A 27,041-nucleotide genomic window follows, 5' to 3' on the forward strand; every position below is an offset into this window, starting at 1 on the left:
TCAGGAAGCTTAATTCTGTGAAATTTCTCAGGTCTTCAGATGTTTCTGTTTATGGCTTTAATCTCTAACTAAAGGACAATTTGTATCTATTGGCCCCATTGAGGGTCTCAGCTGGTCATATGTCCAGCTTGGACAGAAATTGTTCCAAACTGGCATTTGCGCCTGATATTGTCGAAACTTTGGGGGCTTTTGCTCTCCCCAGGGAGGCTTTTTCCCTGACCTTTGGCTAATTAGACAATCTCTGGTCTTTGAAACTGCAGGGAAGTTATTATTTTTGTTTCTTATGGGGCAGCATAACTAAAATTTAGATGGGGGAAAGTTTGATGAGTCATTATTTTAGAACCAGTAGATGCTTTTTAACATTTCCCCCTCCCAAAGTGAATTCTCTGCAGATGCTGTACAGCTCCAGTGTTGGTATCTTAAGAAGCTGATGAAGCTAAGTAGTGAGCACCGTTATGCACATGAATATGGAGTTCTAAACGCTACTGAAGGAGAGGAACCAGGAAAACGGACAGATCCTTTGAACCAAGAAGCCATTAACATCACAGAGCAAAATAACTTCAGTATAAGTGGTGTAAAACAAAATAAGCAGGACTCATTCATTATGGCTGAAAGACAGAGTGCTCCTGGCCACACTCAGGCTATGTCCGTTAACTCTTTCGTGACAGTGTCTGGAATGGGGAAAAATGGAGAACACAGACAAGAGGACATTATTCAATATTCCCGTAATCACAATGAGGAAAGCAAAGATAATGTATTAATCAGTCTACAGAGAAACACGTTCAGCAAGCAAATCATGGAAAGCAATTATCTTCAACATTTTGACAGTTCACAAAAGTAAGATTCAAAGGTCAAAACACTTTATTATGGAAACATAACCATATCACTGTGTAATCTTAATGCAAATAAGGGCATGACTGATTCTATGTACCAGATGATCTTTCAGAAATAATCATAATTCTAAAAATTGACTGTCAAAACTTATTTTTCCCTCAGTTTATATATTTTTTCCTTAATAGATAATAAAAATACTTTTGCTCCAGTACTCAGTAAATAATTAGGAAGGATTGTTATGTCTATTTTACCAGCACAACATCATGATCTGCAAGCACAGAAGCAACTACCCTGAGCTAGGGCATCACTTCAGGGTCCTTGCTTCTGCATAGGACACAGCCATCTATTTTTTGCTGTAGATAGTCATTTCAGAAAATCACTGAAAATCCCAAAGGTGGGTATGTGTGCATGTGTCACTGCTGGTAGTGTCTCCTTCAAATGCTGTGCTAAAGATTTTGCAGAAATATGGGGCTAGTTTTGTATGGAAAACTGATGCACATGAGAGATGATAAGAAGCTGTTTCAGTATGGTCTCCTTAAAGTTTCAGAATAATAGGATGTACTTGCTCAGCTAAGAACACCTTCATAACTACATTGCTGTGTGATTATCTATGACTTACATTAAATAACAGATATTCATATCTATAGAATCTGGTTGCCTGTAAATCAACTTGGATTTCCTTTCAGAATCTTGTTTAACATTCTCTTCATTCTAGTTTGTAGGTTGCTTATCTGATAATCAGTTCACCTTAAATCAGCCTAGACTTATTCTCTCACAGGTTATCTTTAGAACTGTCAAAAGTTATATGCTATTTTATGTGAAATGGGTGAAGCGAAATATCATTTTAAATGATAGTGTTAAATAGTGTTAAACTAAGGAAAGTAAGTATTTTACAGATATATGAACAACATATTCCAAGCCTCAAACATTCCATTATTGAAAGCATACCCAAATAGTAATCTAATGCATTGATTCAGTTGTCAGACAATCTCACTTCTTGTGTGTTTACCATAATAAAACCTGTCCACTTTTGAAATCAGTGGACTTTGAAATGGGTTAGGGATAGGCAGTACTATGGTTGCAATAAGCCTTCCCAAGGCTTTTCTCTGAGTTTACACAGACCTGTGTTGTTGCCATGTGGTAACTCATCTATAAACGATTTTTTGTGTGGGAGGGAAAGCAGGGAGCCTTGGTTCCTTTATGTAGGGTAAAATTACAGACCCATTTACCATGTTATGGCTGCTTTAAAATTCCCCATCCTGTGGCTATCACCATATATAGATGTGAACACATGATGAACAGACAATTGTCATGTCCCATAAGAACTTGCAAATTTAGAGAGAAAGATGTGTGGGTCTGCTTGGGACACCCTGCGGCTAGACAGTGCAGACAAATGTCCATGCATGCAATTAGATCTGCCATACACACAGTTTAGAGTGTTTTTGATTATTTTACCTATAATAAAATATCAGTTTTTGAACTAACTTGTTAAAGTCTAGTTTTTAAGACTAAAACATTAAACTTAAACACCCAGAAGGATATAATGGCTAGTGATATCAAAAATTTAATATTTGATTAGGCTTGCCATACATCAGGAAAATTCCTGACATGTCCTGGTTTTTGGATGCAAGAATAGCATCAGCGGGGAATTGGCAAAATGCCAGGAAAACCCAGATGTATGCCAATGAGATGAGAAAAGCAGTGAAAACAGCTCAAAAAGCTGTTTTGGGTGGAGGTTTCCCCAAGAAAGCTCAACAATTTGGGTCTATTCCCAAAAAAAGCTGAACAGTTTTGTGGTCTTCCTAACGAAAGCTCAACCTATACCCTATATTTCAAAACTAATTTCATGCAACTGATGGCATGAACTCTCAGTCACTTGTGCTTAATTGTAATTTATTGCTTTAAAAATTATTATTGGAAAAAATACAAAAAAATGTTAAAGCTTGTCTAATTCTGTAATTCTGCACTGTACACTTAGATTTCCTACATGGGCAATGCCTTGATGATGTTTATTATTTGTTTTTATGAGTTGCCTCTTATAATAAATTATTTAGGCACTTTTACAAAATAAATAAGTATAAAATATAGTAGGAATCATTGAATCATAGAACTGCAGAGTTGGAAGTTATCCCAAAGGTCATCTAGTCTAACCCCCTGCAATGCAGGAATTTCACCACATGGTCCCCCGCCCACTTTGAAACCTTACTGGGCTCTGCTTAGCTATGCAAATGTGCTAGCTGTTTTATTGCCATATCGCTAATAATAAAAACATACTACAGTTAAAATATCTGATAAGCTTACAAGACCAAATCAAATAAAAACCAAATCAGACACTTCCATTTCTATGATTCTGTTAATATTTTGTCAGTAGTTTCTACCTTGCATAGGATGTTTTGTCCAAAACAAAAATATGTATTCTCAGGCTGTACTATAACCCTCATAGGTGGTTTGTGTATGGTAAATTTGTGTAGATGCCACAAATCCTGCCAATTTTTCTAAAAAGCAGTTATTTTTGAGCAGGTTTAAGATGTATAACATAATAAGAGTTCTGTAGTATCATGCTATTAGTCATTCTCCTTCTCAACCTGAAGGGCTCTGCTTGTCTTCATGACTGCTTTCTTTGTTGCTTTTCTAGTCACACCTCATACCATTATGGTGAGCTATATGGTCTTACTGTATCAGTAATCTCTATATGCGTGCTAATACAAAACTACCAGACTTGAGTTGGCTGGTGAAATTTCATTCCTGGGCAAAGAGAAGTCATGTCATTGTGCTTCCTTTTTCCATCTAACTGAACATTCACATATTTGCATTAAGTGATATATGACTAATATGTTGTTGTTAGGACCAAAATGTGCCATAGAAAAACATCATTCAACGCACCTCCCCCCAGTTGTGATAATGTGTCTCCAACAAAACAAAACCACCATACATGATATAATTCCCTCCCTTTCCACTACCCTGAAATTTTGTGTGAGTAATTCAGTATGTGCATGTGAAATATAATAGAACAGAATGTCATGTGCCAAATCAGACATAATATCCACCATGCTGACAGGCACATGGCCCAAGGGACTTAAAAGTGGCTATTTCTGGTAGAAACAAAATGCTATGTGCACAGAAAGTCCAGTTTTCCATGTACAAATCTGCTGTTGCAGCCATATGACTGTGGGTATATATTCCTAATTGTGAAATAATTTTCATTTACAATATCTGACATTACGTAGATTTCCACTCTTATTATAATAAATTAAATAGAAACCTCATGAAATAAGCGTGGATCATATTATGGCTCTGAACAAAATAATGTTAAAATAGAATGCCTTTGGAATAATCTGGCCAGTTTGCCTCATCCTCCCTTTTCGCTCCTGCTGCTCTGCATGAAGAAATCCTCAGCCACCAAATTTCTTTTTCATCCCCACCCCACTCCCAATTTAGAAATAGTTTTGCTCACAGCAGGAGGTGCATAGGACTGGGCTAAATATTTCCTTCTTTATGTTATTCCTTAGTTATTTTGTCAGTCATTGTATCATCTTCAGCTGTTGTTCTTTATTACTCCAGTTTTCCTAATAATAATAACCATAACAACAATAATAAACAACCATAATTCTCCATATTGTAGTGGTTTATCCATCAGCCTTCCTCTGCATTCTGTGTTGCATGTAAATGGTGGGTGGTGAAACAATTTTTTAAACTTCCAAAATCGTTTGCTGTCATTGGCACTGGTCACAACCGCTGAGTACACTCTGTTATTTTTCTGATATTTCTAGCTTGGCAGCCACAGTTATCCAGTCACACTGGCGAAGCTACTGTGCTCGTAAAAAGATAAATTTCTATACGTGGCAACATCTGGCTGCAACTGTGATCCAGTCTTATTGGCGAAGCTACTATACCAGGAAAAAGATTGTCAACCTAAAGAAGGAAGATCACCATGATTCCACGGTCAAGCATAAAGCTGCTACTAAGCTTCAGGTCAGTCTGCAGTCTTTGAGAATGGATGCCTAACTCTGTCACATAAGCTTGGACCACCACACAACCTGAAAAAACATAAAGGCAAACAGAATCAAGCACTGGACATTACCTCACAGAGTCAATCCACCAAGCAAACTTTCTTTGATTCTAAAACGGATGCAACTAAAAGATGTAATTTCACCTTAAAATATACAATAAAACTAAAAGATACAATAAAATTTAAAGATACAGTGGTACCTCAGGTTACAGAGGCTTCAGGTTACAGACGCTTCAGGTTACAGACTCCACTAACCCAGAAATAGTACCTCGGGTTAAGAACTTTGCTTCAGGATGAGAACATAAATCGTGCTCCGGCAGCATGGCAGCAGCTGGAGGCCCCATTAGCTAAAGTGGTACCTCAGGTTAAGAACAGTTTCAGGTTAAGAATGGACCTCCAGAACAAATTAAGTTCTTAACCAGAGGTACCACTCTACAATTTCACCATATATGTGTGCACATCAGTGGGTGGGGAGCCCTCTCCTATTGCCTACTAGGGGCTCATATAATGGATCAATATAGCCCAGGTTGGGTGCTCCTTGGTAGTTCTCCATGGGGGCAACCTAATCTAAGACTAGACATCACTCACATAGAGAAACACACAAATAGAAGGAAGTCTTGTCCTTTAACGAGTAACGCCCTATTCAGGCATATTATACCTATCTTGTTTTCCTCCAACAGGGCTAATATAGGAACTCCGTTATCCCTGATGATTGGTTATGCTGGCTAGGGCTGCTGGGAAACAGAGCCCTGTAGAATCTGGAGAGCCAGACCCATGAGTTGCCCATTTCTTCTGTAGGGCTTGCTTTTGAAAAGTTGTTTCCATTACGTGAAAGGTGGTAGGACTCAAAATAGTGACTGGGAGCCACATGCCTGATAACTAAATAGTGACTTCATATTCAGTGCTACATGCTGGGGAGAGACAGGGCTGACTGTTGATGCAAACATGTTGCTGGATTCAATAGCCTTGGGGCTGTTCTAGGGAAGGGGGGCATAGCTCAGTGATAGAACACATGGTTTGCACACAAAAGGTCTCATGTTCAGCCCTCAAGCATCTCCAGTTAGGAACAGGAAAGGTTCCAGTATAAAACTCTGGAGAACTGATGCCAGTCAGTATGGACAAGACAGCTAGATGAGCCAATGTGTCTGACTTGGTACAAGGCAGTTTCTTTTTAAGTTTGCAATTGGGAGATCAAATCATGCTTTGTTAAGCTGTTGTTGGACTCCAATTTCCAGAAGCCCTATAACTCAAAGATAGTGGGAGCTGTAGTCCAACAGCATCTGGAAGGTCACTTATTATCCACCCCTGCTTTAGACAATCAAGTTTGCATTGATGGTTAATGGCACTATATGGTTAAAAGGGCTACTTGCACTGATTTAGTTCCACTGAATTTCCGTGACATTTCACTAGTGTTAAGAGTTTGTGAATCATTACCTTATGGTGCAAATAAAAATGTCATCCTGCCTTCTAGCCTTAAAACAACCTTTTGAGAATGCTAAGGCTTCTTTTAATCTTTTTTTTTGGGGGGGGGGAGATAAATTAATGTTGAAACCAGAACTTCAAAATATCTAAAACCCAGAATGTGTGTGATGGAAATTCACCTGGGTTCCAAAAGTGAAAGAGAGATTTGAGTCCTTTTTTCATATTTCCCCCTGGATTCTGAATGTGAACTTTCAGAAGGACCAAAATCAAATGCACAGCCCCAAACTTAGTAAAGCACCACAGCTAAGCAGGACAACAGAATTTCTAGTTAAGAGTTTCATTGTTAGTACAATTTAACAATATGTCATGCTACAATTAATATGGCAAACAAAGTATCATTATTTATATGCTATTTTTATACAGATTTAGGGAGGAGGTAACGGTAGTGCCTATTTTCAGTTATGCAACTAGAATGTTCTCAAATTCAGAGCCACATAATGTGGTTTTATGTTATCTCCTTTATTACAAGCCATTATTTGTTCTCTTATTAGTGGTTCTCTTGATGCCTTTCCTCCCTTTCATTTTTTTTTGTGGGTTTGTTTTGTTCTTTGTCCATTCCCCTTCTCATAACTTTCTCCCATAAATTAAATTCTTCCTTTTAAAAAAATAGTCTAGAGATTGCTAGTGAAGGTGAAAATGATTGGCCTAAGTTAATTGCTGATACGTCTGCATACGTTGTCAGGTGTAATCAGTGGAAATTTTTATTTAAGTGTGTTTTTATTTTTGTGAAAGTTAACACTTAATTCTTTTTCGTATATCTTCTTCCCCTAAGCTTATAGTAGGTCCTGAAGGGATTGTCAAATAATTAATTAGTTGACCTTGGTTTGTAGTTGAGAGGGTTTTAGGATTCCATTCTGCTTACTCGAGCCAAACCTCCAGAGTATTCTGAGCTCTAGACATATGCTGATATTTAATTTGTCTTGTAGTTTTAAATGTCACATAAAGTTCAAAAAACAGATCATTGAGCTATTACAGAAAAAGAACTACAATGTTTTATCTTCCTAATGGGATAACAGAGAATCTGGATTTGGATTTGATCTATGGCCTCATATAACATGCTTTACATTTTTGTTTAGGCACTCTGGAAAGGTTTCCGTCTGCGAAAGAAACTGGCCAGTGCTTTGGCAGCTGTTAAAACTGATGAAGCTGATGATGACTATAGCGAAATAGATGTGGATGACTTTATGTTTGATGAAGTAAGTAGAGTTGTTTAATATTTAATTTATAATTCTAAGTTATTTGATTGGTGCTAAATTGGTGCAGGTGCTAAAAATATGATTTAAATGTAAGAAGAAATGAATTGGTTTTAAAGTTTTGTCTCCTGGCAAATAACTGGAGAACAAATCTATTTATTTCATCTATTTGTTTTAATTTACTTTTAATTTTCTTTATTTTTATTTGCAAAATGTAGACTCGGCTTTTTGACAAAATCCTTCAAAAAGTGGTTTACATTCTTTTAAAATACAAACCTGTTGTTAATTTTTGAGCTATATTAGTTTCTTGCCCTATAAACTGTTCTATTGCCAGTCTTGCTAATATTGAGACTCTTTTCATGGAATGCTGAGCAGTACAGCAAAATACCCATGTGTAAATAGGTACATATAGAAAAGCTGCTATTTTTATCATAAAAATATTTTCTAGCATCTCAATACTTCAGTTTTGCATGTATATATTCACTGCAGTTTTGAAATTTTAATATTTGGGGTAAGGAGTGCTTCTGTAGATGGGTGGCTCTGATACAGCCCCTTTTGTTTATTATTCCATTTTTAGCATATAATTATTTAGTCTTATTTACAAGAAAGGATATATTGAACTATGGTGGATAACAGGTCTGATAGTTGTTTTATAAGCAACAATGATAAAATTAACAAATTCTACTAAACAGACTAAAACAAAGAGGTAATTGAATTCTGAGTAATTTAACTCTCCTGCCTCTTTAGACATGAATGAGTATAATTGCCTTCTAAATTTAAAAAGTTTAAGGTGAAAAGAAAGTGGAATCCTGCAAAGTCAGAATATTTATGTGATCAAACAGTAATATGAGAGTTTCAGATGGAATAGATTAAAATTGCTATAAATTATTTCTGATGATGAAGGATAAATAAAAAACATGCCCCCCCCAAAAAAAAACTGTTTAGGGAATTGCTTATTAATACAATAATGATCAACACACTAATATTTCAGTTTTAATATAAACAGAATATTTATGCAACTTTGATAATATTTTTCTAGTATAACTAGAATTATAGCTAGTAGCTACAATTGAGTATAAATCAAAAATTCAAAACTACTGCCAGGTCTCGCCCCTTCCCTAAGTGACAACCTTTCCGAGCAACAGAGCACTCTTAATACGGGATTCTTTTCCCACTGGTGTTAATTGTATAGTCAATGATAAGAGTGGCATTCAAAACTCACAGCTAATTCACAGTGATGGAGTCTGACTAGAGGTAGCAAACAAACGAGTTTGGTTGGATTGCCTGTTCATGTAAAAAACATTGTACAAAGATAATATGATGATAACAATCTCAAAAATCTGGCTACTGATCATGTACGCTATTTCCTGCCCTTCACCAGCAGGTTCCATGGTGGGTTGTAAAAACTGAAAATTCAGTACTAAAAAAAAATGTAAAAGAAAGGACAGTCACAGGAATATGATGGGGCCTTAAAACACACATATCAGGTGTCAAAGGTCACAGTAAACATCATTCCCCTAAAACTATAAAGTAAAGGTGGCAGTCAAACCTCTGTGTAGAATTCCTGGTCACTGCCACCCAAACTTCTGAGGGAGGCAGAACAAGCAAAAGGACCTCCTCTGAAGATATTAAGACCCAAGAGGCTCTCTACAGAATTAACTGTCCTGAATTCCTTTTCTAGACATTGATTTAAAAGACCCTTCAAAGACAGGTTTTTGGCTTTTTTTGTATTTGGATGGGAAAGAAGTTGTACACCTATAACTAGAATTTGAGGGCTTTACTCATGTCTAATTTAGGAGGGTGGGATCTCTGTCCCTTTAGATGGACTCTAACTCACATCAACTTCAACTAGCACGGCTCAGGGACAATGGCTGCTGTAGTCCAGCAACATCTGAAGGACCACAAGTTCCCCACCTCTGGCTGAATTACTTTTTTATGCTGTGACTACATTTCATACTAATTATCTATTCCTTAGAGCCATTTTTAAACCAACTCTTTCATTGGGGTTATCAGCCTTCTTTCTCATGCTGTGAAATAAGTGGGATAGTTAGGTGCCCAGATATATCCAAGTTATTTCTATATTGGTCCCTAAATTTTAAGCCCCTTTCCATTTTAATTCATGTGAATTTTACTTGCAAGATTCAGGCACGTTTTCTACCCATTTGTTGCAATATCAGTGGTTATTTGGGTATCTCTGGTGCCTTTCCTTTTTTCACACTTTATCATTGGTGCCATTTAGACCTTACAGCAACAGCTTGGGAAGTGTCTGTTGGATGCTTGAAACCCACTGGGTTTAACCATTTGGCATGTTCTTACCATACAACAGTTCCCTGGTTGGAATAAGGGGAAAGTATCAGAACCTGTTCGGCTCACCTTATGCACATGGTAGGATATATTTATACATTGCAGAGGTGCTTTGAGATTAACCCTCAGGAAGCAGCTCCCAAACCATTTCTGTAATATCTAAAGGGTGCCTAAGATATTAACTAATTTATTATAATCCCTGCTAAGAGTCTGTGATGACTTGTGCTTCAATTTTATTTCCTTTTCGTACCTCATGATTTCAGCCTCTGAGAAAGGGCCAGCAAAATGTGCTCTTCTTAAGTTTCTCCATCCTGTTGTCTGCCATCAATTACAGAGCATTTAACCCTATTGTAAATCCATCATAACGTATACCCTTTTAAAAAAAACCATGACATTTATGATGTCTTTATACACAATATGAGGTAAACTGGGACCTAGTTAATCTTTTACAGCACACAGCCTTCAGGCTTTATTTTAGCCACTTCCAAAAAATCAGGAACTTGGAGAGTCATTTTCTCACTAAAGTGCTTGGACAGCCATGTGCCAAGAATGCGTTAATTCTGTCAGCATTGACTTCCAAAGTGCTTTCTTTGTGAATAGGAGCCATCAGTGCAGCTGAGATCATACTTGACACATCTATCAGTCCCTTTAAAGGGACCAGTGCAAGGAGTGATGTGTTGATTTTTCACTTTCCTTCTTGTGTAGGAGAAATGTTATTTGAAATAGATCTGGGTATTTTATTCTGTTTTAATATTAAAATTCAGAAAAGCAGTACTAAAAATAAATTAGGGGGTTTTTTTGTAGTAAAAAGCAGAAGAATGGCAAATGCATGTTTCCCACCAATTTCATCTTTGTGCCTTCTGACCTCCAAAAAAATTCAGAAGCATATTGAATGTCATTTAAGGCTGTAATCATAACCCCACTGTCTGAATAGGCATTGTTAGAATTGTGTTGTAAATGTTACCCGATTTTTATTTGTTTATTTTTGCATCTGGTTAATGAAAGAATATGTAAGATCTAATAGGTCTTGTTGGGGAGACTGGGATGCTGCAATTTTCCCAAATATATACTGTAAAGGGAAAACACAGCATACAAAACACTGTTGGTTGTGCTTTCAGTTCTTTTTTATTAAATGAAATACCCTGCACACATAGGCAGATGAATATAGACATTCCCCTGCTTCTTGATGAGCAAGAAGGGAACTTCTATGAGTTTCCAACAACTCTACATACACTGCCTATAGACCGCAGTCATCAGATTACTTCATAGCTTTAAATTAGAGGATAGACTTGAGATCACATAGGGACAACTCAATTGTCCTTGAACATGGGATACGTGAAGCTCCTGCTTGTTTGAACCAGAGACTATATTTCTTTTTGCAGGCAGGAACTGCCTTCTCCATGCTAAGAGGGGGGAAGGCCTATTTACCCAGGTTCCTGCAGTTTGACAAGGCAATCAATATGCCTCTGAATTCCAGTTGCTCAGAATTACTATTGGGAAGAGTGTTTCACTGCTTCTCAGGCCCAGATTAAGAGACTCTAAGGACTTAAAGTATTTTGGTGCCCCCATATATATCTAATTCAAAATAGAGACAATAATGAACTGTAAAATATATATTTTTTATTTTCCAAAATGAAACAAAAGCTACAGTAAGATGGAATATAATGTTTATTTTTGTATATTTACATAAATAGTGTTTATTTTTGTTCAGCTGCACCATATGATTTATGGTAAATCCAGCAATGGAAAATTTCTGTGATGCCCCTCTTCCCTTGATGCCCTAAGCACATGCTTATTTTGCTTAATGGTTAATTCAGTCCTGCTGCTTCTGAGCTTCCTGTAGGCATTTGGCTGAACACTATGAGAACAGGATGCTGGACTAGAGGAGCCATTTCATGATCCAGCAAGTCTATTCTTATGTTCAAATAAGGGTGCACTCCTCATTAGTATTGTGTGTACTTCTGATTCTATAGATTTTAAGAATGTTTCATTCTGTTTTAATTATTGCTTTTTCTGTGTTTTAGCCATTTCTATATTATCTGTGAGCCATCTTGAGTCCCTATCAGGGAAAAAGTGGGATATAAATAAATACAGTACCATAATCATAATCATAATTTGATTATTTTCTTCTACATTTTTAGTGTATGTATGCTTTCAGCTCTGTGCACCGTATTGTTTTCTTATTTTTGATATAAATCACCCTCCACTGGAAGGAGTCTAGGGTGATGTACAACTAAATAAATAAATGTAAAGATAGTGTCAGCAAATTGGTGAGGTTTTCCCCACTCCTGTCATCAGGAAAATGAGGAATTGGTTCTTCTCTTCATGTTTATAAGAAGCCTTTACCTGAGTTCCCTACACTTGCATTCTCACCTTTTCTCTGTTGTTCATGAGTATCTGAAGGGGAATTGTCTTCATGAAGTAGCTAATTCAGCTTTTCATCCCACAAGAAATAGATTTGTCCACAGTTTGGGTAGCTTAGCTCAAGAGTAGCATGAAGATGATGAAGTAAGATTATGAACCAGATAAAAAATGCTTTTAGGAATGAAGGGAGTACAGTGGCAGAGCTCCTTGGCTGGATAGGTGTATTCAAGAAAGTATGCAATTTATATTACACACAATATTCCTCTCGCCTCCATGGAGCTCAGAGAAGCATATAGGGGATATTATTTGTCTAAGACCACCCAGTGAGTTTTATAGCCATAAAAGCAGGGATTGGACATCTTACATCCTCATCCAACTTATTCTAGCCACACGCAACACTAGCTTTGAGGTTTAGAGTTTGTGAATGTCTAGTTGTGAAGAACAGAGCTGTGCTATATGTGATTGACATTTGCATGTTTCAGGTTTGGTGTTTTCGTACCCAAATAGAAAAGGTATATATGTTGGGAGGGCGCCTATGGAAATGTGTGTATATATGTGTGTGTACATGCACACATGGAGATATGGCTAGCTAAGCAAGAACTTGTCATAGTTCCCTAAGGATCATCTAGTGTAACTCCCTTTGATGCAGGAACCACAGTAAAATAACCCCTAGCAGATGGCCGTCAAACTTCTGTTTAAAAACCTCCATGAAAGAGAGTCTACCATATTCAACTGTAATCCATTCCACTGTCAAACAACACTTACAGTCAGAAAGTTCTTCCTAATATTTAGTCAGAATCTCCCTTCTTGCACTTAGAATCCATTGGTTCAGGTCCTACCCTGCAGCAGCAGAAAACCAGCTTTCTCCATTATCCATGTGACAGGCCTTCAGATATTCAAGGTGGCTCGGCCCTCTCTTCTCCAGGCTAATCATACTCAGCTCCCTCAACCATTCCTCATAAGATGTGGTTTCAAGACCTTTTATCATCTTGGTTGCCCTCCTCTACACATGTTCCAGCTTATCAATATCCTTCTTAAACTGTGGTGCCTAGAACTGGATTGAGTATTCCATGTAGGGTCTGACCAACACAGAATAGACTAGTACTATTACTTCCCTTGATCTGGACACTGTACTTCTGTTGGTGTAGCCTACAATTGCATTAGCTTTTTTCTTTTGCTGGTACATCACACTGCTGACTCGTGTTAAGCTTATGGTCTACTAAGACCCATAAATCACAAATTACTTTTGATAGTTTTGGTCCAGTTCTTCAATCCGTTAACGTCATCTTGAATCGTGCATCTGTATTCTGAGGTATTAGCAACCCCTCTCAGTTTTCTATTTAAAGTTTAAATCTCTTTATCTTTGCTGTTGCCTAGCTTGCATCATGAGCTGAACTAGAGAAAACCCATATTTTGTTGAAGGAAATCTTTATCAACTATACTGCAGGCAGATCGGGAGGCCCTGTGATTCCGTTCTCCAAAATTGCATGGAAAGGGACTTTGTGCAATCAGCATTCATGTTGAAGCCCCAGCATATGTAGAGGCTTTTATACACACACAAACACACACACACACACACACACACAGAGAGAGAGAGAGAGAGAGAGAGAGAGAAGGATTTGAACTGCTCCTTCATCGTGCTATTTCCAGATTGGCTCCTAGTCACTGGGAGCCGTGTTATTCAGGATGCATTAAACACACTGACTGACTAAAAAGCTAAGAGGTTTCTGAACTGAGAGGCTAATGTGGGAGTAGAGAATAATTAAGAGGGCTGTTTTAATCTACTGTGTATTACCTGACTTGATATGCTTGCTTCTGTGTTTTCATAATAGTTAATCCATTTGTATATTGTAGCCCAACATTGTTACATACATCTCCAGTGTTCTCCTGAAGTCAAATATCCTACTGCATAAAGAAGGAAGCATGTGAAACTGCAAAATAACAACAACAATATATTCTGGTGTCTCAGCACATTTTTCCTTCTGAATTGTGTTCAACAAGGGAAATATTGTTCATGCTATGAAACTGAGAATGAAGAAAAAGAAAAAAGTACACATACTACTTTAGGGAAAGTTGAACCATTACGTCTTGTTTTTTTTTTAAATCCAGTCAAATCCAAATCTTTCCCCACTTCCAGAACCAATCTTTGTGATATTCACAATTGTGAATCTCGAGTAGTAAAGCTTGAAAAATCCTAATTTAAAAAAATACTAGTGGCTTCAGAATAACGTGGAACCGTATAATTAAGACTGATGATCCCAAAATCATGTAGCCTTTGTTAAAATATGAGCAGTTCTAAAAATCAGTTTAATTTTTGACCAGCATCCAAAATGTAATGTCTTTCAAAATAGGTGAAATATGACTCTGTCCCTTTACTTTTCATTAAGGGGGAAGTAACCTAGTAGTCCCCTTTTTCACCAACATGGGTTGTTTTTTAAATAGGTCAATAGAGAATTTCGGTAATCCTATCTTCTGGTATCTAAAAGCTTGGATAATCATGTCAGAGAAATAAAGGCAACCTAGCAGTAGTGCATAAATGGGTGAAAGATGTTGTAGCCACGCCATTTAGAGGCTTTTTATGTGGGAGGGAAAGGTGTTAAATCAAAATGAAACATCAAAATTTTGCTGACATAGAAACAGCCTCAGCCCCTAAGGGCAGGTACACACGCTCTATGCAGCACACCCAATTTTTGTGGATACACTGGTGTTTCCCACAGCATATGCCTAAAGTGTTTACAGTTTCAAATCTGTCTCTCTCCGCCCCCCCCCCCCCGGTGTGAAGGAAGTAACAACATGTTATTTTGGCATTTTTGATACAGTTGCTGCTAATCTTTCCATATGTGTGCTCCTTCTCAAACCACCCATCTTACATGTCTTGCTACCAAAAAAAAAAAAAAAGGAAGTGGGTCCACAGCAACAACAAAAAAACAAAAGAGGAAAAAATAATGGTGATAATGATGATCATCATCATAATACTATATAGGAAAAGGAAAATTCAAAATAGAAAATTCTCTGAAACTTTCAATGAGCAAAGCACAGTTAATTCCGTGCAATGATAGACTACCTGTGCTTTTTCTCTCCTTTTTTCAGGTGATCTTAGTCTGTAGTTGATTTTACAATCGCTACTAGTTTTAAAATACTTTTTGATGCAGTGAATGCCTATAGTAATTCAAGCAGAGGAGAAATGGGTTACAAAGAGGAGAATGACAATCTCCGTTCTTCCCTTTCTCCCCATGTGCCTGTACCTGGCATCCTACTCTGAGCTGCCTCACGAAAAGTTACTCCTTGAGAGAAGCAGCACATTGCTCGGATGCTACAAGTCCTTTCAGCCTCAGAATCCCCCAGATTAAGTGTGTTTACACCATGATTTGGCCCCATTGCCTTCCTCCTCCATGTAGAAGTTGGTCCTTGGACCACCTCCTTGGGGACTTGGTGAATATGTTTTGGAAGCAGAAGATACTTAAGGGAAGAGAAAAAATGTGGTGAAGAGAAGAGGCAAAGAGGCAAGGGAAGAGAGGTGAGCTGGATTACTTAGGAGACCTAGGAAAAGGAAAGTGGTATGGAGGCAGCAGGGACTTGAAGAAATGGGACAGAGAAAACTACAGACAGGGGCAAGGGAGCTAAGAAGGAAGCAAGGGTCAAGGAATAGGGTGGTTGGGCAAATGCATCCAGGAACATTTCTGTACAATTTTTCAGCATTTGTCTGGCATGTTCCTATACTGTAATGGCAATTACAGAGAGTGAGAGGACATTCTGTATGCTTCAATAGTGTGTGTGGTGGTGCAACAGCAGCCTTTTACAGGCAGAGTTTGGCTGCCAGTTGGAAAGATTAGCTCTGCAATTCCAGATGTTGCAAAAATTCCATTTGCATTTAAAATTTCTGCAGAAGGCAGCTTTCTGTGTTTAATTCTGACTCTGTTGAATAGCACTTTGAAACAATTTAGTCTAGATTATTCCCATTGGAATTATTATGGGGGAAATCAAATGATATAAATTAATCCAAAATTTCTTTTTAGCTTCATCATTACTGTCCTACAGGTGACTATTATATTAGAATAGAATGGCTCAGAATCACTGAAAGCAGCATGCAACACGGTCAAAATGGTGCTTTATAGAAGTTATCAAAACGAAACTGATATTATCCCTGCACTATTGACTTCATTGGTTTGTTGTTCTTTTAAACCAGGCTGTCATAGAGAAAGAATGGCCAGCTTTGGATTCCACCCGCTTCCTTTCACAAACACTGCTATTCTCAGACCAATTGCCCTCGCCAAAGGTAACATGTCATGGAAACTTTCTTCGTATTTGGCCTTTGTTCATTCCTTAAGGATCTCACTACACTTGGTGTGATTAATATTGCAATTTATTGACTGAAAAAACATAATTACTTTAAGAAGCCTCTGACTTCCTCCTCATCCCCAGATGTAATTTTTCATGTTACTTTTCTTTCATTTGCTTAATGCCCCCCCTTTATTTTTGGATTTCTTTCAACACTTTACTTCACAGTAGCAATATATATATATATGATGATGTGCCTCAGCTGCACATTTGGCAGTGGATTAAAAATTGCTAGTTGACACAGCGCTTTCAAAAACACTGAAGCCTGCAATATATGGCAACAGCTGAAGATTTTCAGAGCAGCTAAAGATCATTGAACTGTAATGTCTGTTAGCTATTTGATAATCTTTGAAGTTTCAGCTTTCTTTATGTTATGTTTAATTCTCTTTGTTATATGCAATGTGTTTTCAACAATATTTGTACTAGCAATAAGATAGAGAATGGTCATAAATGGCAGACAGTAGTGCTTAAGCATGTTAATTTTTCACTCATTGGAGTAATTAAATGCAAGCCTTACACTCTAGTCCTAAGCATGCTTCCTTCAGAGTGATTTCACTGATTTCAAGTAGGATTCCTCTCCAGTTAAATGTGTTTAAGTTCAGGGTGCCAGCCATGCTTTCAGGAATGTAGTTTTAATTTGAATTTCAAACTGCTTCCAGATCATAACCTGCTCACGTCTTAGGTACATTGAGGTGGTTAAGTGCATTCCAGATTATTGCAAAATGACTGGATCTTGTTAAAGTCTGTGGCTGTGATCCAACTAAACAAAATGTGTGCATGGGGGAGAGCTGTGCACACAGACGGCTGTTTCTTTGAAGTTTCCACCAAGGATGCTTATGCTGCAACAAAGACCAGCTTTCTGGTTTAAAATGCATCTTCCTTTTGCAAGATGCAGCTGTGGTTGAAACCTCAAACAAAGCTCCGACCTCACAGGGTTCTTTCCTGTGCATATAGCTTACTTGGGCACAGCCTATGAGTGCAGTCTGTGTAAAATAAAAGAAGGATGGTCTGCATGTTGCTATTCTCATGGAATGATACTTTTGTTTGCTAATTTTCCTTGTCTGGTTATAAGTCAACGTGGCTTGTCACATAAGTCTATCATACCATGTAGAGTTTCATTCACCAGCGCTAGATATTCATGAAAGCATCGCTCATTCACTGAGAAATCTTTTATGTGAAAATTTCCTATTTCTCTGTATTTTCTATTTCTATATTCTATTTCCTATTTCTCCATATTTTGCAATGCAGTGTGCTTCTACGCCAAATCAAAGGTGCTGGATTTATCTTTTGAAAGCACTTCATGACGTGAGAGCCATATATTTCAGAAGTCATCTCTCCCTATATCTGCACTCATGCCAATTATATTTCTCAGATCAGCCCCTGCATTGTAATTTTTTCTGTGGGGAGTGAGAAACTGTGCTTGAAGCAAAGACTTTACAACAATTGTTCAAAAATCTGAGTTGTCTCATAAAAAGCATCAAGGCTCTTATTTTGGTTGCCAGATTTTACGACTTGCATCTGTCAAATTCTGAAAGCAAATAGAAGTTGTTTTCTTCAATCATGTTTTTCTTTGTTTTAGGCCACTTCTAGACTGTTGCTGTTATGTGGATTGGATCCAATTGCATGCTAGCAAATTTAGGTTGCACAGTTAAAGTAGATTAAAGTAGAATCATGTCCCATTTCACCATCTGAGGTCAAATGGGGAAGTCCTCACACCCATGCTGAAGCCTTGCTTAGCTGCGACTTCTGGATCCTTATTTGTCTGGTGGCAGCAGTGGGGGGCCAACCGGGCACCCACCCCCATGCTACCATGAGAGAAGTGAGGAGAAGAAGCAGCGGCAAGATCTTGTGAGAGCTCCATGAGCTCCCATGAGATTTTGCCAGAAGCTGCTGCTGCCTCACTTCTCGTCTCCTCACTTCTCTTGTGGCGGCAGCAGGGGGTAGAGGTGCCCACAGGGGCACTGCCCCTTGGGATTCCACCACCTGAGCCAGCTGCCTTAGTCCACCTCATGGAAGGGCTGGTCCTGCTCTTGCACAGCACCGCTCAACCACCACCACCAAAAAAATGAGATTTTTTGCAGTATGGAAAGTGATAGGAAATTGCACTAGCAAGTGATATAACCATTGCTTGATGTGACATCATATAACCTCCCCACAAGCTACCAGAATGAATGTGGATGCTGTATAACTTCCCTGCAAATTTTGTGCAAACAAATCAGGATAAATGTTCAATGAGCAGGTCGTTAGAAAACAATCTTAATGCTTTATTATGCATTGAGCATTTATTAATTTTCTTGTAGACTGCATTGAGGCTAAGGAAAACTCTCCTATAAATGTTGATGGCTCTGATTATATAGCACATGCCTTACTTCTGAGTAGGCATGTATACCTTTGCTTTATAAATGTGTAAACTAGCCCTTTTTATGTTATTGTCCAAGCAGAAGTAAGAAAACTATTTGTTTAAACATTTTTATTCCTCTCCTTAAAAGTATAATGAACCTACAGGATGTGGAGACAATTCACATCATTTAAAGTGGCTTCCACATAAAACTCGGCAGCTTAAGGAAAGACCCAAATCATTCTTGTCAGAAAGCAGTCAGATTAGTAACAGGTAAGTAAATAAATAGCTTTTAATGTTGCTTTCTGTAACTAACCGATTTAATAATCACTGGAAGAGCAATTAGAATTTCTTGTTGCTGTTTTGCTATTTTTAATTCATGTGATTTAAGTATTTAGCACATGTGCTTGGCACTAAAATAACGCAAATCAAATGCAAACAGTAGCTCTTTAATGAGCCAGTGTTTGCTCATTAATTTTTTTTAAAAAGCATAAAATTAAAGTGCTATAAACTGAAGTCATAAAATCAAAAAGTAAAGTATAAAGTAGACATTAAAATGCAGATATCTGCTAGATAAGGGCAGAAGGATTTCTTACAGCTCTGCATTCCTTTGTAGAAAAATCTTGAAATACGCTTTGAGTAATTGGAGTGTAAACATTTCATGTGGAAGTCTGACTTTTATTACTCTCCAAGATAAAGTTCCTGGTATATTAAAATAGATTTTATTTCTGGGTTTCAGAAGGCTTAGGTGCTTGGTAGCACTATAAAAAACTGTGGGGACTTACTTCTGTTACTGGGCTAGCTTTCAAGAACTTTTGCTTGTCTTCCTCAGGTCAGAGAAGAGCACTCTCTCACAGCTTTCTGACCTGAAACTCCCCCAAAGGTCAACACAAAGATCAGAAAAAGAAGAAAAAATTTCAGAAGAATGGTATGTTCAGTTTATCATACTTCCACTTTTAATGGCAACTGTATTTATCAGGACTTGCTCATTTAGGTGAAAGCTGTGTTAGTGGCTGTCACAGCTAATCTGAAACATTTGTGCTTTTGTGTCCGATAACTTTGTACACCATCCTTGGATCATGATGGACACCATGTTAGATTTTCTGAGACTGAATCAGCATAAGTGATGGTAATAAGAACATAATGTGCAGTTGTTGGCAATGAGAATGGTTTTATTGAATCAAGTTGGTCCATAGTAATACATTTATGAAATATGGTTTGTGTATCCCTGAGATCAGTTGCCCGTTCAGCAGCCAGTGTTGAATGTAATCTTGAGCAATTATGCACGCAATTTTCTTAATTTTAGTGGGCTAACATTATTGGAACCATATAGAGGTCTGCAGCCCATGCCAAGGTCTGCACATATACTTTATTTGTAATATGTGCTTTGCTATTGTATTATAGAGAATCCAAGCAGCCCACATGTAATTCAACATTTTAGGTCCATCCCCTTCTCACGTGTCCTTTGCTGTCCCTGAATTCACCCTTCAGTGTCAAAATGGCCTCAAAGACCATTATTCAATGTGATGTGAGGTCTGCAATGTGATGTGAGGAAAACTGACAACTCTTCTGGGTATGCACAGGAGTGGCTTTCCGCGTACCTTCCTGTATATTCAGTAAATGCATATTTCTTGTTGCCTGATGACCAAAACTCACCTTTCTTTTAGGGGTTTTAAAGACATTTCTACTGCACAGTTGATGCTAAAGAGAGCACATAAAATGAAAGCAAAGAAATCTAATAAGCTTGGTAAGTAAACATTCCTGATGAACTATGTGATAGAAGTTACATGTCATAAATAAATCTGGTCTATTGATCAACATCTGGAAGGAGGCCCTCACCTCTTAAAAGCATTGAAGTGTATTGAAAGGTTGACACACCCAAAACTGATTGATGTTCATGGGATTGCTACTTAAGTATCATTGATTTCAAAGTAGTTTGCACTTCTATGCACTTATGTGTCAGTTAACAGAATTATTTTGATTTTATCAGCCTTAATTTTGTTTATAATGTAGACATATTCATTTAATATCATCTGGAAAGATATGTGGACAATGGTTGCTCTAGATTGTTTATTTAATAAGACAATTCTCAATTTTGTGAATTAAAAAAAAAAAACAATTTGAAAACATTGAAATGCCAGTAATGTTGACTTCTAATTTCAAGTTATTAATGATGCCACTTTGATATTTTGAATGCTATTTGAAACTCCCTTGCAGATGTTTTGATGTATCATCAGTGTTGAATTTTGTGTGGCAAAATCAAGTATGCCTTTAAGAAATGCAATTTAAAATCTTAAGCATGTGCCTGTGACAAAGGAAAAGAAAATGGAGAGAGCCCCCAAAGAGTACATGCAAGTCCAGGGATTCTTATGGCCTCCCACCCTGTTCTATCAAAATATCCAGAATATCTGGTGTCCAGCTGAATTTTTCACATACATACATCTTGGTGGCCTACATATCATTTGTAATTAATGGAACCCATTAGAGTGTATCATCTTTTCTCCATATGTGGTCTGCTTTATGTTACTTATGATTAATCCATTCCTAAATGGTTGTTTCTTAAAGCATATCAAAGTCTGCTGTCCTGTCTTTTGTTGTATATAAAGGACTTCTTGATGTTCTAATATTAACAAGGTTGGGGAAATGAGTGTTTGTACATTTGCTTTCTAAAAAGTGTTAATTTCACAACTAACTGAGAATATAATCAGTATATAAACAGAGGGCTGATCTGGTATAAGGGTTAAGAGCAACAGGATTCCTGACAGATGCCAAGTTCCCAAGAGATGCATGTGCATTAAGATAAACGCATGTGCAATACATATAATACACAGAGTTTTCCCATTGCTAGTAAAGGGTTGAGTAACAGCTCCACCAGGTGGTCAAAGGCTGGGTGAAATTGAGGGAATTAGGCAGCTCCCACAATTCAGTTTGCTCCTGCCTTCATCAAAGAAGTCAGCTCCTTCTCTTTTTCTCCTCAGGCTAGCTTTTTGCCTGTTTTCCCTTCCATTTTTCCCCTCTCTGTCTCTGATTGCTCTGATAATTTTTCACTTTGCCTTTTAGTGACCCTATTTCTTCCTTAGTGCACCTTTGCAGTCCTTTTTTCCCCTCAGCTCTCTCCAGTCCACCACTACCCTTTTCCTTATTGGAAATCTTCCCACCTGTTTTCTTTTCCTGTTTACTCTGTTCTTTCGATTCAAAGAAAGCAAGAAAAATAAAATAATAAAAAGCCCTTCCCTCTCCCTTCTGTTGTCTCCTCTCCTTCCCTCCCCATATTCTGGCTGACTATTTTGGCATCAGAGGGTGGATAGTGGCAGGAAGCCTTCTCTTAGCTTATTTGGTAAGTCTTTTAAGCTACTTGACATCCACCTTCTTACCAGGCATGTGTGTTGTACACTGCTTCAGTGTCTGTAGCCTTTGTACCAGGAGGGGATGGCATCCAACAGCCCTCCTAGTGTAGCCTCTGGCAGTTCTGGCTGTATTGCTATATTGACTTCCCCCATGTTTCTCTCTGCCCGTTGCCCTGGACCATAGACTATGTATTGATAGGCTGCTCAGTAACTCTACTGTCCATACTCTATGGCTCAAAGCAGCACAATCAGAGAGAAAGGAAAGAGCAGGTGATGACTATTGTAATCTTACTACTCTGATTGTGAGCTTTCCTGGGGCATCTGTAGAAAACAGAATGCTGAACTTAATGGGTCTTTGGATTCATTCAGATTCTTATGCAAATTATAATGTTTGGGTTTGAAGGGACTGCTAAATTCTCCATTTTCTGAAGTCCACCAAATTTGCCTGCCAGTTTAAAGCCCCACAGACGCAAATTATAACTGAATCATACCCCAAGTTTGCTGACATCTGCTATATATTCTCTTTGAAAAGCATTTCTCCATTTCAAGCACAATATGGAGTCGTTGTCTAGGTACATAGTGAGCACTATCCTGAACTCAGATTAGAAAGAAGGCGATCCAGGCTATTTGCATGTTTGTATTCTTTTACGAAGTCTGTCTGTGTTGATGTCTGAAAGTTTGCATGAAGGCAAATTAGGTTCTGGCAAGTACCCAAGTCTTGTGGCTTTTATCAAAAGGAAGGACTCAGGATTAGCTTTCGATATATGTTGTGCTGTAGACAACTGGTGTCTGAGTACTTTGCTGGACCAGTGCTGTCAGGTAATGGATCAGAGGGCTGTTCTGCTTTAATCCATTACAGTTATGAATGTTTATTCAAGCAGTTAAATAAGTTGTGGCCACAGTTTAACCATACCAAATGTGTGCTGTGATTTATTCATCTACTGTGTCCACACCAACTACTTTTCTCTAATATGAGATAATCGGAAAAGTGTGGGCATGATACTGGAACACTTTGCAGCCAAGGAGAACTGGCAGAACGTCAAAAGATTTCCAAGTGTGGAGAATGCACAGTCTTAATTAAGCAGTAGTCCACAATGTATCACTTTGGTTTTAAACATCCATGGTCACAAAGTGTTATTTGCCATGTCTTGACAAGATAGGAACTGTGTTCCTCATTATACTTTGATTCTTGAAGATGCAGTATTTATCCTCTTAAGCCTGTAATCCTAATCCCTGGCTGGCAGTGGCTGGGCATGATGGAGTAGCACAGTAATCACTGCATCCACAACCCCACCACTCACGCCACTCAGAGTGGAACATGCGGATTTTAAAAAGCCCCTTTCCTGCACCAGCACTCAGACTGGTGCTGCAAAGACGCCTAGTTGGAGCCCAGTGCTATCATGTGACTGTAACAAGGCACACTTCATAACTACAGGATCATGTGTGTTACCCTGCTGCATTTCAGGGTTTTCCACTGGCCACTGTCAGTGGAGGGTGGTGAAGCAAGGCTGGGCTGGGCAGAGGAACACTTCCTCTCTATCCAAATGCCCGCCAGCACAGCAATTCACAGATTGGATTGGTCTGTAATTCACAAATACTCTGTCATAGTTCTTCTCCCACACAACCCCCCCCCCATTTAAACAAAGTTTAACCACTTAAAGCTTTCACTAAAATCAAACAATATATAAATTTTATCAAGGGCTTGTGTCTCGTTTTACATTACAGTGCTAAGCACTTTTTCTAGAGCCAAGCCAACTTATCTTTAATGGCACATCATCCAAATGATAGGGTTTAACATTCTAGTCTACATCATATGTAATTCCAGTTTCTGTTACCAGTGCATAATATAATAAAATACACATTTGCTCCGTAAGAGTAAACCATAGGAATAAAGGCATAGATAGAGTAAACCATAGGAATAAAGGTACAGTTCTGCTGATTTCAATTCCCTGCAGGTATTGATCGAGTGGGAAAGGTCCATGCAGTTGGCCCCACACACATAACTATTGTTCACAAACATGGGCATCATCCAGGTGTCCTTGTCCATAGGAGTGTGCTACATGTACAGTGCTGTGTATGAAAATCTCCCATTTCCAGATGATTAATGCTGGCAGATGATTGAAGTATCTGTCACGGATGCGTTAACTGAGATTTCTGCATTGCTGGGGGTTGATGACCCTTGGGTCCCTTCCAACTCTACGATTCTATGATATATTTGATAGCACTGATCACCTATTGAGATGGGAGGCAGTAAGTGGAATCAGCCACCTTCCCCCTGAGTAGCCCACAAGCAGCAGATAGCACTGACCATCTGTTTGATACTTCCCACACTTCAGGTACTGGATGTAGTGGAAGTTTTTTTTCCCTCCCCAAAATGAGAGATGTTGCCATTGTAGCACCTTTTTGTACGGGCAAGGGGATGTAGAATTACGATAAATGTAGGGAAGCCTGTTTTCATCGGGTGGATTTGACAAGTAACACACTTTATGCAACACATTATTTGAAAATATTTATTATAGGTCTTCTTTAAAGTTAGCACCAGATTATAGGATGCTTATAATTTCCAATTTTGAAATAGACATCCTCGGCAGCCTCAACAGGTCGGTCTAGTTATAGAATATGTAGGCTGGGCCTACTCAACAGAAAGTGCAGCTTCCAGCTAGAAGATTCAAATATTATTTTAAATATACAGATTTTAATTGGCATTTTGCTTTACCATGGAAACTGGCCCAGAGAATAATTGGGCCATGGAATAATTGTTTAAGATATGTCACACAAATCAAAGTGATTTCCTTTCTCCTTTCTTTTTAACTCTTTAATGTTAGAAATCGTATATTTTCCCTTGATAATGTAAAACCTACATAGATCTCTCTCCCCCCCCCCTTAATAAATGGCTAAAAGGCGAATACTTCTTTTAGGGAATGAGTGAGCAAGATCTGACCTTTTGATTTTAACTTGTTCATGTCGTCTAGACCCAGCTGTGCGCCTGGCGTTGTTCAAAAACAATGAAAATAAACATCCCCCTGTGAAACCACCAAAGAAGGCACAGACTGCAAAAACTGGTTACTTTGAAGGTATGCAAAGGAGTTTCGTTTTATGTTTGACTTTTTTCTCAGATCTTTCGAAATTATGAAAGTCATTCAGATGTATGGATCAATTTCCTTAAAATACTTCTTTCTAGGTTGACAATGACAAACAGTTTAATTCAGATAATGCAGATCTGCTGTCCACCCCCCCCCCGAACACACACACACACACTGAGAGAGAGAGAGAGAGAGAGAGAGAGAGAGAGAGAGTACCCAGGTGGAAATTTTAAACTTCAGTTTATCAGAGAGCCTAACAAAGTGATATCTTCATAGAAAATATATTTCCTTTATTTCTTGAATGTTTGGAATCGCAGGAGGCAGGGTGGAATTTAACATCAGCAGCAAGTACACATATGTTATCTGTTAAAAGGGTTGCTAGTTTTGAAAGGGGATGCCCTAGGAAGTGAAACAATTAGAACACTTTTTCATTTTTGTTAAACTGGAATATATCACAGTAGTGAAAAAGTATAAGGAATGAGACTACCAAATACATAGTATGTTTCTTGACTGCTTCTTCTCATTTTGACTGAATTATCAGTGTTAAAATAAATCCTGACACAATAAGAAAGAGAAATAATATATACAAAATTGTATCTGGCTACTAGATATGCAAGGGTTTTTTACTGTATTTATAATCATATGTGGCTAACTTGTTTTGTTATTTTCATATTGCACATATTTGTGTTTCATATTTTTAGGATTTAAATATTCTTCTTCTAGTAACAGATAGAAATTGTAGTGGGGGGACATTTAGTACCTGTACTAAAAAGTCCAATGAATGGATCAGACTAAAACTAATTTTAACTTAGATTTATAATATGTCAAAATAATTATTTTGAGCTGACATCCAGTTCTTGCCTTGCTTCAAATTTTTCGTACTTTAGGTTTTGTAGGATGATAGCAGCAAAACTCAGTAGGAGAATAGAGATAGCTGGACAGGCATATTTATCCTGAAGAGTTTAAACAGTGTGTGATATATTTATTTATTTATTGTCTTACATAAATATTGCATTTTTCTCACTTTCAGCTGAAATAAATTTCCAAAGAAGTAATTGAAAATTTGTTTCCTTAAAAGGCTAGTCAAAACTTCATGAAAAACTATTATTGTTTTCCACATATTTACTCTTATTTTTCAGATTCTGTGCACGTTTATGCCCTGTTACAAAGCAAGATAGCATGAATTCATTGCTTTGTTTCTTTAAGACAATGCTTGTGTTTTATATTCTAGAAAATAATATAGTACACAAACTTCTAACAGGGGAATTGACACAACAGGGAAGTATAGAAGCAAATTATTTCCGTAGGTATCTTTCTCTGACAAGGACATAAGAAAGAAAGTGAGGCAGGTGGTATCCATGGCTTTAAATCCACATAGTTCCTGTGCACGTGCAGACTTTTGAGTATGCAGAAATAGCAGTAGAAGTCAATGCAGCAACCTCAATGTAAACTCGTTACACTGTATGGCACAGTATCCTTTTGTCTGGGAGATGCTCTTACCATGGCCATTTTTTTCACATTGTTATGCAGTTTAGTTCAGCATATACAGCTTCTTATGGTAAGCAAGCATCATACACATGAAATGCATTGTTCTTTAATGATGGGGAAATGATGGGGGGAAAGATATCTCTGGTGTTTGTTTTTAATGTATTGTCCAATTAGTGAATTATGAAACATTTTTATAATGGATAGAAAGGATGCTTATAACCCAATTTATTGGGTCAATGAGATCCCACTTTAATAATAGCT

At 37.8% G+C, this 27,041-nt stretch overlaps 1 protein-coding gene across 6 annotated transcripts in view; it reads left to right on the forward strand.

The window, feature by feature from the left end:
• Positions 1 to 27,041, forward strand: part of LRRIQ1 (leucine rich repeats and IQ motif containing 1) — a 99,395-nt gene that overhangs the window by 35,379 nt on the left and 36,975 nt on the right. For 5 of the 6 annotated variants that reach the window (XM_083573289.1, XM_083573292.1, XM_083573293.1 and 2 more), the window contains 8 exons: positions 379 to 837; positions 4,605 to 4,806; positions 7,402 to 7,521; positions 16,373 to 16,462; positions 19,014 to 19,135; positions 19,695 to 19,790; positions 20,530 to 20,609; positions 25,182 to 25,283. In XM_083573289.1, coding sequence (XP_083429415.1) covers positions 379 to 837; positions 4,605 to 4,806; positions 7,402 to 7,521; positions 16,373 to 16,462; positions 19,014 to 19,135; positions 19,695 to 19,790; positions 20,530 to 20,609; positions 25,182 to 25,283 — 1,271 coding nt within the window. The remainder of the gene's footprint in view (positions 1 to 378; positions 838 to 4,604; positions 4,807 to 7,401; positions 7,522 to 16,372; positions 16,463 to 19,013; positions 19,136 to 19,694; positions 19,791 to 20,529; positions 20,610 to 25,181; positions 25,284 to 27,041) is intronic. The other variant, XR_014538887.1, reaches the window with a different exon arrangement.

This window comes from Podarcis filfolensis (genome assembly GCF_964270895.1).
Source record: "Podarcis filfolensis genome assembly, chromosome: 10".
NCBI lineage: Eukaryota > Metazoa > Chordata > Lepidosauria > Squamata > Lacertidae > Podarcis > Podarcis filfolensis.